This window comes from Dreissena polymorpha, chromosome 9 (genome assembly GCF_020536995.1).
Source record: "Dreissena polymorpha isolate Duluth1 chromosome 9, UMN_Dpol_1.0, whole genome shotgun sequence".
Taxonomy (NCBI): Eukaryota; Metazoa; Mollusca; class Bivalvia; order Myida; family Dreissenidae; genus Dreissena; species Dreissena polymorpha.
This window is the reverse complement of record NC_068363.1, coordinates 39421951-39437561: the sequence shown is the minus strand read 5'-3', so window position 1 is coordinate 39437561 and position 15611 is coordinate 39421951. Positions and strand designations below refer to the sequence as shown.

General features: G+C 34.7%; 1 protein-coding gene across 1 annotated transcript in view; it reads right to left on the bottom strand.

Annotated features, from left to right (window-relative positions):
* Positions 1 to 7247: 7247 nt before the first annotated feature.
* The window catches only part of LOC127845145 (kinesin-like protein KIFC3), a 67328-nt gene continuing 58964 nt past the window's right edge, over positions 7248 to 15611 (bottom strand). Inside the window, 4 exon segments of the mRNA XM_052375867.1 lie at positions 7248 to 8455; positions 9817 to 9834; positions 13707 to 13858; positions 14711 to 14908. Of these exon segments, the coding sequence (XP_052231827.1) occupies positions 8252 to 8455; positions 9817 to 9834; positions 13707 to 13858; positions 14711 to 14908 (572 nt within the window). The 3' untranslated portion in view covers positions 7248 to 8251.

Here is a 15611-nt window from a genome sequence, read left to right as displayed (position 1 = left end):
GTGAGAGCATGGAACGACAACTCTGCTTGGAGATCTGATGGACACTATACAAGACTGATGTTGTTTTTTTCTGGTTACTCATTGTCCCAACACGACCACATCAAAATTAAAAATATTTCAGTAAAAAAAAACAACAAATGGCTAAAAATTGCGGTTATAATACAATGTGTCGCAATTTTTCGTGAGTTAAATACATGTTGTTAATTAGGTCGGAGTCCCGGGGAACACTCTAGGTCTACACATAATGCGGCCTCAAGCGTGGAAGAACCACATTAACGTCAAAATACACACAGATTCAGTTTAAAGCGACGCAGTGCATCATATTTATGTGATTTCATTGACGGTCTCTCAAATATTTACGGTATGTGAAACAAGCAACGCATATGGGCATTTGGCGATGTGTTAAAATATCTGTGTATCCAATAATGCAAGTGGAATCAGTATATTATAGATGTATTTGAGGGAATACCGGTAATAACAACTAGTTTATTTGTTTGACACGTTTTATTCCACAGCGCTTTCATTGAGCACATGAAACCCATATATATAAAACACTTGAAATATTACAAAAACAAACAGTGACTTAACATCAAAAGTACCTAAAAGTATTTTTAAAAAGAACAGTAATTCTTCTTATTTTTCATTCAACACTTGACCAAAAGAGCTGTCAAATTATTGAATTAAGGGCTCTTAAAACCTAATCTTGGCGTGGACAAGGTATTCCATGTATGGCCCCCAACAATACTTCTTTTTCATACGTTCTACTAAGGCCAATATTTCTATTATCAAACAGAATTTATTGTAAACTATAATAGCGAATGGTCAATTGCAGAAATATTTCAAACCTCATATAGATTTTAGCCTAGCTCAGAGAAAAAGGAGCTTAACCCTTTGCATGCTGGGAAATTTGTCTTCTGCTAAAATGTCGTCTGCTGAATTTCTAAAATTAGCATTTGCTTCGATTTTTTTTCAAAGAATACTATCAGAATAGCAAACAGTTTGGATCCTGATGAGACGCCACGTCTGTGGCGTCTCATCTGGATCCAAACTGTTTGCAAAGGCCTTCAAAATTCGGTTCCCGCACTGAAAGGGTTAATGCATGTGAGATAAGTGTTACCTATATAAGCATGTGAAGCTTGCACTTATATTGTATTTTTGTTTACAGTAAAATATCTTTCTAATGAAAATCTTGTTTAGACTGAAAGAGTCGTCACTGATTAGTTGGTACTGACTGCAGAGGCTTATTTGGGACGAAACATGCCTTTAATCCTGTTGTTCATTGAGAAAGGCTCATGTATAAAAGGTAGTTTTGAAAATTGATAGTTACTTTAGAGAATATTATCAAATACAGCAAAAAATATATAAATTATTTGACCTGAAATACCAACAACATCATGATATTACTTTCACTGCTCCCACCTTTTTACAACAGATATACTCTAAGGTTTGCAATAATGCTCCTGAATAGATGTGAACTTAACATTTTGTCTACAAAAATTGATAAGAGAAAAAGAGGACCACTATGGCCCTTAAGTGCTCACCTGATTTAATGGCACACCAATTGTTGAATACTTGACCTTGTGATCTAGTTTTTACACACATTTATCCAGATACAAAACATAAACATAAAATAAGAAAAGTGTGACAAGATTTCATAAAGATTTAGTCATCAATGTGTCTACTAGAGTTGGAACTTTTTTTTAAACATTTGACATGATGACCTAGTGTTTGGACCCAAATGACCCTGATTCCAACTTGGTCTTAATATTATCAAGATTCTGACACAATTTTATTAACCCATTTATGCCCAGTGGACTCTCCCATCCTTCTAAATTGGATCAATTTATTTCCAAAATTAGGGGTGTCAAGTATATTTATTTCTATATTTAGAATATTTCATAAAGAAATTCATTTAAGCAAACAGCGCAGACCCAGATAAGACGCCGCATTATGCAGCGTCTCATCTGGGTCTACGCTTTTTGCAATGTCCTTTTTTTCAGGAAGCTAGGCATAAATGGGTTAAGAATAAGGTAATACATTTGGCTTCCAGATAACAAGGCTGCAAGATTTTACCTGGTGACATAATTTTTTCGACACACGAGATAAGAAACAATCTGACCAAATTTCATCAATTCTGCGTCATAAATGTGACCTCTCAAGTGGTTATATGGTTGTTTTTCATTAACTAAGAATTGACGTTGTGAATTTTTGGATGCGCGAGACCAAGTTTCATACTCAGCCTAGATAAAGTTTGCAATCAAGTTTTACCATTGGATAATAATTGTGGCCTATTCATATGGAATCAAGGTAATAGATGACGACATAGGAAACACAACATAAGATTAACAAAATAGTACACCATGAGCAATTCATGCTTAGGGAAGCTAACCAAAAGCTGTTGAGTAGGTTATAAGTTAAAAACATCTGTTAGTCTATTAGCCATTACCGTTTTTTGTCATGTATAGCACGCCAATATGAATTACGTAACCAAAATGGTGCAACATATATAATACAACAGGAAAGAAAAAACAAACACCAATGCTTGCATTGGAAAATTTGGCGTATTGGTAATCATTAATCTGTAAAAAACACAAGCAATAACAAGGGACAAAATTGTCACAAAACCAGGTTTTCATTGTGGAAAAAAAATCTGATAAAGGGAGAAAACTCAAACTGAACTTTTGAAATGAACAAACAAAATTAACCCCCTTTGTAAGTTTGTTTTTAAAAAAAATCTATTTTTTGTCGTGGCGACCTTGACATTGGAGATATTGACGTGATTCTTTCGTGTGACACACCGTCCCATGATGGTGAACAAATGTGCCAAATGATTTTAAAATCTCACAATGAATGACATAGTTATGGCCAGGACAAGCTCATTTATGGCCATTTTTGACCTTTGAACTCAAAGTGTGACCTTGACCTTGGAGATATCGACGTAATTATTTCGTGCGACACACCGTCCAATGATGGTGAACAAATGTGCCAAATGATTTTAAAATCTGACAATGAACGACATGGTTATGGCCCGGACAAGCTTGTTCTGCCCGCCCGCCAGCCAGCCAGCCCGCCCGCATTCGCCAATCTAATAACCAGTTTTTTCCTTCGGAAAACCTGGTTAACAAAAAGACACGTGTCCTGAGCCCAATACTGATTATTTTAATTACCAGTATGTCTCAATAAATGAAACAAAATTTACAATTGCACAAGTTCAGATTCTGATAAATATGTTCATAAATTCTTCACTTTAAATGCCATTCTGTTTTAGTTAACCACAACATAAATACCCCTCTGATAAAATGGGAGACAATGGCAAATATGCAATCCCCCAATTCTAAAAGTTAGGGCATATAAAAACCAATGTCAGAACAAACATGTGTACTAGGAGGCGGGAACATTTGTTCAGAAATGCAAAAAATAAACATGTACTGTGAGAAAAATAATTTGTCCAGCAAACATCACTGATGATCCAACTTGTCAGCTTAAAACTGAGCCATAAATCAAAATGATTTTTCAAGCAAAGACAAATGCAGGAACTCCGTTTGGTCGATAGGATCAATAGCATAAAAACATAGATGAATCACATTGTGTTTGAACACATAATAACAATAACCTAAAGAATATCAGCAGACAACAGAAATGCTCACTGGCAAATACGTATATACAATATATACACTTTATTTAGCCCATTTATGCCTAGCGTCTAGAAAAAAGGCTTTGGCAAACAGTGTAGACCCAGATGAGACGCCGCATATAAAAATAAATATACTAGACATCCCTAATTTTGGAAATAAATTGATCCAATTTAGAATTTAGAAGGATGGGAGAGTCCACTAGGCATAAATGGGTTAAACTCAAGTCAAACAGCTGGCATAACATCTGAAGAATAGATCTAAAAATCAATATACATACACATGTACACAACTGTATATGAATTGACCTAGTGACCTATTTTTTAAAGGTAAAATCACAAATTTAAACTTGGCAAAGACAGTGTCAAAATAAACATTTTTTTATCAAGTTTCATCCATATTGAGTTATAACTTTGCCTCTACAGTGAAAACAAGATATTCCTTAAAATTTGACCTGTCGATCTTGTTTTTGGACATATAAGACCCAGATTTTAACTTGGTCTCGATATTATCAAAATGAACATTTTTACAAAGTTTCATCCATATTGAGTCATAAATTTGCCTCTAGAGCGAAAACAAGGTCTAGATAAATTAAATACCAACATTATTACAAAGTTTAATTAAGATTGAATCATGATTGTGGCCTTTAGAGTGGTAACAAGTTTAGAATTGGCAACATCCGAAGCACTATGACTGACGCATGACATGCGCGATCACAATAGCTCACTATGAGTATGCTATGCTCACATGAGCATAAAACAGTTTACAAAACCCTTAAAAAGGTTTCATACAACATAATTAGCACATAAACAAGGTTTTTACTGATGTGGGATCAAACACTAACAAATAAGTAATAAACAAAAAATTAGCAATGCCACAATACCTCCATCCAAACTCTAGTTATTATCAACTAAATATTTTACATATAATGTACAAACATGCATTAAAGCTCATGAAAAAATGCTGTTATCTATTGTAATACCAAAATTCCTTAATAACTATTATTGCTTTTGTATGATATTTTTTTTATAGCTTTGGCATGCATTATTGTAACATGTACTTTATTATAGTATTCCATCGATGTTTGTATGCAAATGTAATATGCATATTTGCCAATAAAATTAATTCACACAAAAAACATTTTTTATATACAATGTATCTACTTAATTTTTTACTGATATATTGTACACAAGACTGAAGTATGTGGTGTTTTAGCACTGAAATTTAAATTTTATGAAACAGAGAGCTAAACAATTTAAACAAAGAACACCCACCTCATGCAGGAAACACCTCAACTCTTTCAGTGCTGGAACCGAATTTTGAAGGCCTTTGCAAACAGTTTGGATCCAGATGAGACGCCACAGAACGTGGCGTCTCATCAGGATCCAAACCGTTTGCTATTTTGATAGTATTCTTTGAAAAAAAATCGAAGAAAATGATAATTTTAGAAATTCAGCAAACAACATTTTAGCAGACGACAAATTTCCCAGCATTCAAAGGTTTAATAGAGTAGATTTGGTAATTTTACAGATCAGCAACATCAGCAGACAATAATGACTAGATTTTCGCAACATTGGTCTGCTTAAATTGGTCACTTTAACAATGGTGACTTCTTGTAATTTAATTCAGTGATACACCGAAACTATTGTAAAGATTTCCCATTCGTGTAATGGGTTAGCAGAAACTAAAAATGAACTTCTATTTAAAAAAACCCTGCTCTTAATATCTTCATAACATTAAATATTATTGTCACTAACAGTTTTTAATTCTGATTTTCATTCAAACATTAATTGGTAGTGAAAAGTAAAATTTCTGTGCACTACCTCCATCCAAGTTATGTACCAGAAACCATTTTGCTAGTCTTAGTAACAGGAACCTTCACCTTAACCTTATTGGCTCCAAAATGCAATCACAAGCTAGGTTTGTGAAAAATCTACCTTACCAACACAATTTCACTACAATGCCTCAAGTCAAACTCAAATTGAAAGTAAACAATGACCTTTACCTGACCCAATCAAAATACAATCTCATTGAGAGTAAACAATTACCTTGACCTTAACCTGCCCCAACCCAAATACAATCTCATTGAGACTTCACAATCACATTGACCTTAACTTGACCCATATACAATCTCAAGGCTAAGGTCTCCATGCAAGCTTGCTATATCTTATGTTCCATCAATATTGGTCCAAGTTTGTTAACCCTTTCAGTGCAGGAACCCAATTTTAAAGGCCTTTGCAAACAGTTAGGATCCAGATGAGACGCCACAGAACGTGGCGTCTCATCAGGATCCAAACTGTTTGCTATTCTGATAGTATTCTTTGAAAAAAATAGAAGAAAATGCAAATTTTAGAAATTCTGCAGATGACATTTTAGCAGACGACAAATTTCCCAGCATGCAAAGGGTTAAGCTAGATTTTTTGCTGGAATATAATGGTGGTCAGTTTACCGACTCTACACTATTCCTGGCCTATCTGGCTGTTGAAGTACTAAGTGTACATACTTAGGTTTGTAACTGAAAACTGCCCTACTTGAGTAAGAGGTAGGGGGAGAAGGCCATAGCAAGGATTTCATTACCAATATACACACACGTTATGTAGCAGGGCCAGGGTTTGAACCATCAATCCTCAGATTTGAAGTCTAGCACTTTACCAATTAACCAATTTATGCCTAGTGGACTCTCCCATCCTTCTAAATTGGATCAATTTATTTCCAAAATTAGGGATGTCTAGTATATTTATTTCTACATTTAGAAAATTTCGTACAGAAATTCCTTTAATCAAACAGCGCAGACCCTGATGAGACGCCGCATCATGCAGCGTCTCATCTGGGTCTACGCTGTTTGCCAAGGCCTTTTTTCTAGACGCTAGGCATAAATGGGTTAATATAAGTGGTCCTGTTCAGTAAATGTAAAGTTATTGACTGGATTTTTTCAATTTTTTTAATTTGTACTTACAGTCACCTTGTCCTTCACATGACTGGCCCCAAATGCAGTTCCAAGCTAGGTCATCATGAAGGCAACATACATTTCTGTGCAATTATTTAATCTGCATTGAAAGTCAAATTATTTAGCTTAAACTGTTGTACTATTTACAGTCACAGAAACCTTAATTGACCAAATCCTAATCTAGGTATCCATGCAAGATTACTGTATGCAAAGTTGCAGTAAAATATGTCAATGCAAACTAAAGTTATAGACTCTAAATCACCAGTTTGACACTGCCAGCTTTACCCCAATCTAATAACCAGGCTTAACATCTTCATTGAAGAATCTGATTAAAATAGATTTACCAATTATGTGTAATGCTGTGCAAAATACTTAAAGGCACAACAATTTAAGATTTGTATATGGTATAATGACTACTGGTAATGAAGTTTAACATACTCTCAGTAAGGCCAGCCTACTTGTCTCTAAACAATGAAGTCTTGTGTGGGTTACACTGTTGGTCTTAAATAATTAAAAAAAACTAATGGTATCACAACCTGCAGATAATATCAGGATTCAGTTACATGATGCTTGATTTGTCATTGTCAGCGCGGGTACTACTTTAATGTTCCTCATGTACTCTTAAGTATACTTAAATGAACCTGTGGTTCAGAAAATCAACGGAAACATACACAGGGAATTTTAATGTTATATTGGTCCTTATCTAAAAAAAATTCAAATTAATTTTGTGTAATAAATATGGTGACTGCCTAGTGACCGGGAGGTCTTGGGTTCGGTCCCAACTGTGGAAGCATTCTTTAGATTTCCCCCAAGGACAACAATATAAATTTCTGATATAAAATGAATATTTCAAGAGCAATATGATTTTTACAATCACATCACTAGCTTAGATGGGCAGAAAAACCAAACCATAACATTCCGAAGTGCAGCATCAGCTGTTTGTTTAGTTTAACCCATTTATGCCAAGTGGACTCTCCCATCCTTCTAAATTGGATCAATTTATATACAAAATTGGGGATGTCTAGTATAATTATTTTTATATTTAGAATATTTCTTACAGAAATTCCTTTAAGCAATTTGCGCAGACCCAGATGAGACGCCGCATCATGCAGCGTGTCATCTGGGTCTACGCTGTTTGCCAAGGCCTTTTTTCTAGACGCTAGGCAAAAATGGGATAAACCTTTTTGTTTTATCTCGATTGCTTAGAAAGTCTTAGGCTTGTTGAAACGCTCTCAGTTTCCTGGGCCTATAACCAGTACTTGGTGTCTATTTTGGGGAGGTTGAGGGAACTCTCCCAGTGGGGTTCAAACCCCTGACCTTCCCAATCGCTAGGCAGACACTATATCCACTACGCCATGGCGACCTGTTTGTATGATTCTGCAACTTTCCTTGCTTACATCAACACAGCACAAAAATCACATCCCAGTTAATGTCTTCCTAGTATGTAATACAGGTGTCATGTCACAGATTATTTCTTCCTAGTCTGTAATACAGTGTCATGTCACAGATTATTTCTTCCTATTCTGTAATACAGGTGTCATGTAACAGATTATTTCTTCCTAGTCTGTAATACAGGTGTCATGTCACAGATTATTTCTTCCTAGTCTGTAATGCAGGTGTCATGTCACAGATTATTTCTTCCTCATCTGTTGTACTGGTGTCATGTCACAGATTATTTCTTCCTCATCTGTTGTACTGGTGTCATTTTGGAGCTGGAGGATGGCGTACTGGCCTTGACATTCATCACAGATGACGTAGGGGTGCTCACGTTGGTCTTCACGCTCTTTGAGGACGGGGTGCTATCTTTTCCAACTTTGGGTGTATTAGGTTTACCCACCAGTGGAACTTTTTGAGGGGTGGAACAGTTGGCATCATTCTGGAACAAGCAAAAAGCAATCAATATTTTTTTCTTGGCCTGATAAAAAAATATTTTAATTTTAAGTCAGGTGACAAACACAGAATAACAGAAACAGAATATACTGGTAGGCAACAATTTTAACTAGTCATACAACTGCATAAATTTTATGGGAAGACCAGCGTAAATCTATTTTCTGACTATTTTAACACATAAGTCTTGAAAATATTTAGATAGGATTGTAACACAGGGTGCTACAATACGAACATGCACCAATTAATAGCATTCAGAACTTTTTCTGCAAGTTTGAATGTTGCATGTTGAAAGCATAGGAGAATGCCTCTGGATAATGTTGTGTCTACAGCCAGACACACAGAATGATGTCCATGATGATTAAAGTATATCCCCTTTACTTTGTAAGGGGAAATTTCACTTACTTTTTCTAACTCAAAAAACTCTACATAGCCGTGATAACTAGAGGTGACCAAAACACAGGTTCAACTTGAAACAATTACCAAACATTTACCTTCATGAACAATATACATTGACAATACAGACATACATGTGCCAGATGGTGACAGCAGCAAGAAGCAAACACAGACAGCATACACATGAATATTCAACCCTTTCCCACTCAGAACCAAAGTGGAAATGGCTATGTGCAAACAGCGTAAAACCATAACAGCCTGCAAGTAACTCCCAGTCTGTTCAGGTTTTATGATGTTTGCTGCTCTTCAGTATCTAAGATTTGGAGATGAAGCCTTTAAAACTTGAATCTAGTAAGAAAGGTCTTAAATTGAATAAAACTTTTTAAAGGACAACAAATGCATGAAATTACATATCTAAGTGGTAAAGGGTTAAAGCTATTGGTATGAACCCATAGTGTTCATGATTCGTACAGTGTTTTATAAAGTGCATATTTTTATCTTATGAACTAGTTAACAAGAGCACTGCGTAACAGGTGCCAACGCTTGGCTGCGGGTGCAGTTTTGAATAAATAAAAGCCTGTTAGATTTTTTTTTTTACGTCACAGTGACCTTGACCTTTGACCTAGTGACCCAAAAATGGGTGTGGCGTGTAGAACTCATCAAGGTGCATCTACATATGAAGTTTAAAAGTTGAAGGTGGAAGCGCTTTGATTTTAGAGCAAAATGTAAAGGTTTTAGCACGGCGGACGCCGGACGACAAGCTGGCTATGACAATACCTCTTTTTTTTTTCCTCAAAAACAGCCGAGCTAAAAAGAATGTTTAAGCTGAAAACACACGGTACATACAAAATGCAAACAAACTGCACAAACAACAATGAAAAGTTGCAAACAAAGCTGCTACCAAAACATGCAACAAAAGCTGTAAGAAGCAACACTGCCTTAGACATGTGTTACCTGGTCCTCTGTGGAACCCTGTCAACAAACACAGCATAACATCTTTAAAATATGTGCAATATAGTGATTGTTGATTAAATGTGCCTGGTAAGATTGAATACAATGTGTTTATATGGGCTGACGTTTCGATTAAAGCAAAATGGCTTATGAGTTCAATTTTAAATGGGTATAGATGTTTGAAGTTTGAATGAAATCCATCAAGCCATTCCCTTAAAAATAAACATACCGTAAAAAAAATCAAACAGGCTGAGATGCAAGCAATGGGAGAGTAGAAAAGCATGATTGGTATTTTATTATTCATTGAGAAAAGCAGGAAGCCCTCATTAGACAAATGTTGACAGCCCATTCTGCATTTAAAATGGCTATTACCGGTACTATAATTATAAACCTACCATGCATCCCATAAAAAAGCTATTACCAGACAAGTTTCAAAAGTTTAACAAAAGAATGTTAGGCAGTAATGATGGAAAATTGAACTTTACAATATCATTTTTTCATTTCAGTGTTCCGGATATTTTCAATAAGTATAAGAGATTCAAGAAATGAAGAATATTCTATTCCATATTAACTGGTTTTGAAAATAGTTATACAACACATATAATAACCAATTATAATTTACACTGGCATTCAAAGGATTTTCCCATCACCAAAAGCACAACATACAACAAGCATTACTTTGGATACAGAATAAAACACCAATGACAGGATCTTAATCATGTTCATGGGTAATCTGTTGTTAAGTACAACACAGAGTACACGATGCATGTCTTACGGATGGAGTGATGATGATGAAGGACGATGACTGATGATGTCACTAAGACCTGTTGACCTTGGATGGTACCTGAAACCAGCCATCCGGTCACAAACACACATTCATAGTTATATACATATTCATGCAAGTGATTCTTTAAACTTTTGCATGCTGGGAAATTTGTCGTCTGCTAAAATGTCGTCTGCTGAATTTCTAAAATAAGCATTTTCTTCGATTTTTTCAAAGAACACTATCAGAATAGCACACAGTTTGGATCCTGATGAGACGCCACGTTCTGTGGAGTCTCATCTGGATCCAAACTGTTTGCAAAGGTCTTCAAAATTCGGTTCCAGCACTGAAAGAGTTAAGTAGGCGATTCTCAGGCTATTTGAAGTCATAAAAGGGAAGACACTCTGGTATCCACACAAACACCTCTGGTCTCCTGTTTGCTTTGAAGTCATAAAAGGGAAGACACTCTGGTATCCACACAAACACCTCTGGTCTCCTGCTTGCTTTGAAGTCATAAAAGGGAAGACACTCTGGTATCCACACAAACACCTCTGGTCTCCTGTTTGCTTTGAAGTCATAAAAGGGAAGACACTCTGGTATCCACACAAACACCTCTGGTCTCCTGTTTGCAGGGAAGGTAAATATTGCCACTGACTACATGGGAACTTAATCTTACTGTGAATGATATTGGCAAGTTCATCCAATTAACATATACCTGATGTTTACAGAAGAAGACCAAGAATGTTTAAATTTTTACAAATATTGAATGAGACCAGAAAATCTATATTTAAACGTCTGGTTCATTTCTGTACTAAAGCTTCTAAACTAAGAGCAGAAAATATACATATAGTATATTTTTTTCCACAGATATGAAATTTTATATACAATATCTAACTGCATAATTTGTTCTCAATCAATTATAGATTGTGAACATCCACTTAACTTTATTAAAAAAACAAGATGTGTTTGTGAAACACAATTTCCCCCTATATGATGTTTAACCTTGAAGGATGACCTTGACCTTGTGAAGGTAGACCTTGACCTTGACCTTTCACCACTCAAAATGTGCAGCTCCATGAGATACACATGCATGCCAAATATCAAGTTGCTATCTTCAATATTGCAAAAGTATTCATAAAATAAGCGATTTGGGCCACATATATTTGACCTCTGACCTTGAAGGATGACCTTGACCTTTCACCACTCAAAATGTGCAGCTCCATGAGATGCACATGCATGCCAAATATCAAGTTGCTATCTTCAATATTGCAAAAGTATTTATAAAATAAGCGATTTGGGCCACATATATTTGACCTCTGACCTTGAAGGATGACCTTGACCTTGACCTTTCACCACTCAAAATGTGCAGCTCCATGAGATACACATGCATGCCAAATATCAAGTTGCTATCTTCAATATTGCAAAAGTATTCATAAAATGAGCGATTTTGACCACATATATTTGACCTTTGACCTTAAAGGATGACCTTGACCTTTCACCACTCAAAATGTGCAGCTTCATGAGATACACATGCATGCCAAATATGAAGTTGCTATCTTCAATATAGCAAAAGTTATTGCAAAATGTTAAAGTTGGCGCAAACAGACCAACAGACCAATGGACCAACAGACAGGGCAAAAACAATATGTCCCCCACTACTATAGTGGGGGACATAAAAAGAGCCTTTTACAATATAATTCATTCTCACAAAAATCCTATATTAGTAAAAATGCATGAACAAAATTTTTGTTATTTTGACGCATGTATATTTATTATTGCTTTATTGTGATTTTAACGATGAGCTGTAAATGCTTAAATAGGCGTTTGTGTTCTGTTTAATAATGCAACGAAGCTGAGCACATTTGGATTTATATGAACAATGGTGATAAAATATAAAGCAGCCATTTATTTTCGTTCTTTATAAAGTAACAGAAAACAGCACTTTCCCAATGGAGAAAAAAACAAAAAATTGCCCAATTGCTGTCCAAAAAAATCCCCATGGAAGGTTTATAAAAAAAACAACAACAACAAAACTATAATACATTTTTATTTTTAAATGCATTGTTTAGTTTATTTCCCTATGCAGAAAATATAATATTGACAACTTGACAACACTTATTTATACATTTTTAATTATTTGTCAGCAATTTTCTTTTTGGCTAATTTTTCCCAATTGGGCTGTTAACGTTACATTTTGAATTTCCCACTTGGGCAAAAATAATTGCTGTAAAGGGTTGCACTGATTTCTGAATGCATGACACTGTCTAGCATCTTAAAATCTATAAGTACCACAGACCTTTAGCACAGCTGCGTCCCTTTATATATTGGAACCATACTTCAGTTCATGTTTTACTAAAGTTGTTTCAAAAAAGTTGTTATTGTTAGTTGAAATCGAATTTCAAATTTTAATTTAATAAATGCTGGTCGAAAAATACAAAATGGTAAACTGGTTAGTAATTAAAATTAAAATCAACACAGGTTTATATTAGATAGTGAAATTGTCTCTGCATATTTGATAAATTTGCCTGCTATATAATAAATGGTATATACACTTCTCCTGTTATTCTGAAGTTAAATATAAAGCAAGGTAACATTTCTAGAAAAATAGAAAACATGGGATGAAGAGAATTTTGGGGTTAACACCAACTTACAAAAAAGTTTTTCAACTTTTTAAAGGGCAAAATTGTCCTCCGCTAATGAATACAAAGGATATGATTTGTCAGTTAATGTTAAGTGCACTAATAATTTTTGCCCAAAGTTTTTACAGACGATCATAATATATAATTCAAACACATATATGGTGAAAATTGTGGTTAACATAAATAACAATTAATAGATTGCAGTACTTAACACTCGCCAAACGAAAACTACTATAAAAGACAAAGTAATAAAACAATAAAAAAATAATAATTGCATATCAATATGCATTTCCAATTTTATGTTCTTTTAGGTTTGTATTTTTCTTGAGCCAAAAATATCTGTTTGAATTTAAACATATTTTTGATCAACATGTCAAATCATAGTTCATTAGTCTAAGGAACATGTTTTATTAAGCAAAAAACTGCTTAAAGTTGTGAGCCAGTAAAAAGTGTGATAAATGCTGATCAAAAAATCATCATCTTGAGCCTACCTCAGTGCCATCGCCATTTTCAACACGCTTTGTCGCCGCGCCCAGTTCTACGTTACGAACACGCTGAGCAAAGTTGAGGGAACAAATCGTCTCCGCTTCGTTCTTTCGTACAGGAGACACCTGTGTAATCATCAGGGTTTTGCTGTCACCACCTGGAGGACAACATTCAAACTCTATGGAACGAAATGTCTTTTGATTTCATTGTATGCATAGTAAAATATGTCATCTAAGAATGATTCAAAAGATCTTTTTTTACTGACCAATGAAAACGCAGTATTCTACTTTTAAATTGTACACATTATACAGACTAAACATTTCAATCAATATTAACAGTACATTATTTTAAATACTTTTATACAGTGCTAAACAAAAGTTTACAATTTCTTTTAGGCCTACATTTATGTGCATACTCTATTGAAGCATCGTTTGGAGAATTATCAGTTGTAACATGAATATGCAGCTTGCAAAGCTTGAGACATGTTTCCATAGTAACGATGCCACAGGAAAATAGTTGTCAACAAGGTTGACGTTTTATTTATGTGTATGTTAACCAAGCTGAAAAGTAAAGCAATTCTAATGTCAAAATGAGCTAAGGGTTATAAGGGAATGTTATTAAGAGATGATAGATAACATCCATCTAAGTATCAAAGCTTTGTAGCATGGGGTATTGATGTTAGAGACAACACATAATTTGGGTTAACAAAGTATTTGGAGCTTCTGAAAAAGTCTTAAGTCCTAAAAAAGGTTTATGTACAGGTAAAAATGAGGTCAAGTGATGTTGTTGTATTAACAGTGTTCAAATAAGCATTCAAGCAAGTATCAAAGCTTTATAGAAAGCTCTATTGATGTTATACAAAACATGTCATCTAGATTTAACCTTCTACAGAAGGACAGACAAACGGACTGACCATTTGCAATATGCAATTTGCAATCCTTATATTCTGGGATTTAAAAAACCCAAGAAATAACATGAATAAAAGAAGAGATCCAACACAGCTACCTACCTAGAGAATCTTGCAGTAGATATGTAAGTTTGGAGTTCCTATATGGGATATGGGACTGTTTGGAGCGCAGTGCGTAGATAACATCGCCGAGTGAAGACAGGGATTTGTTGATAGACTGGGCTTCCTTGAGTCTTGCTCCGTCAGCCTTTGACTTGCTCACGCGTTCCGAGCCAGCCAGATCCACCAAGTTCAATTTACCTGTGAAAAAATGATATTTTGAAACGTTTCTGAAAATTTTGTTTTTTGTGTGTGTGCTTTTTCGCTGCCTGAATATTCAAGGGGACACAGAGTTATTATTTAATGTCAGTCCAAAACATACAATCAACAGTATTATAAAACTCACAAATACCAGAGAAACTTGTTAGTACTGAATCAACGGTATCTTTAAAAGCCAGAGGTGGTAATTTTTGGTACAGTTAAGTATGGTATTTACAGATCACATAAAAAAAATATTCCACTTTGTAGTAAGAATTCTGAATGAAAGCTAACATACCGAGTCATATATATTTTGTATTTATTATGCTATAAGCAAGATGTTTGCTTATACTTTATTATCACAAATTTTGCTGAATTGATAAATCAACAAATACAGAATTTGAAGAATAAAACGAATACAATTTAAAAACTAACCCACATACCAAAACTAATTCATGAGACAAGTAAGGCATATTAAAGTTTTAAGAACAAAATAAATACTTATATTTTTAATAAATCTGGTAAAACAAAAAACAGTCGGAGATGGGTGATGCTCCCCAAAGGTTTTTTTTGTCACAATATTGCACTATATATTCAGATAAAAGGAAACGTCTTGAAAGGCATAACTTTGGACAAAATAATACGATGGATGGTTTAGCAACTAAAAAATTTCAAAGGGCCATAACTCTCTAAATAAATCATCTAA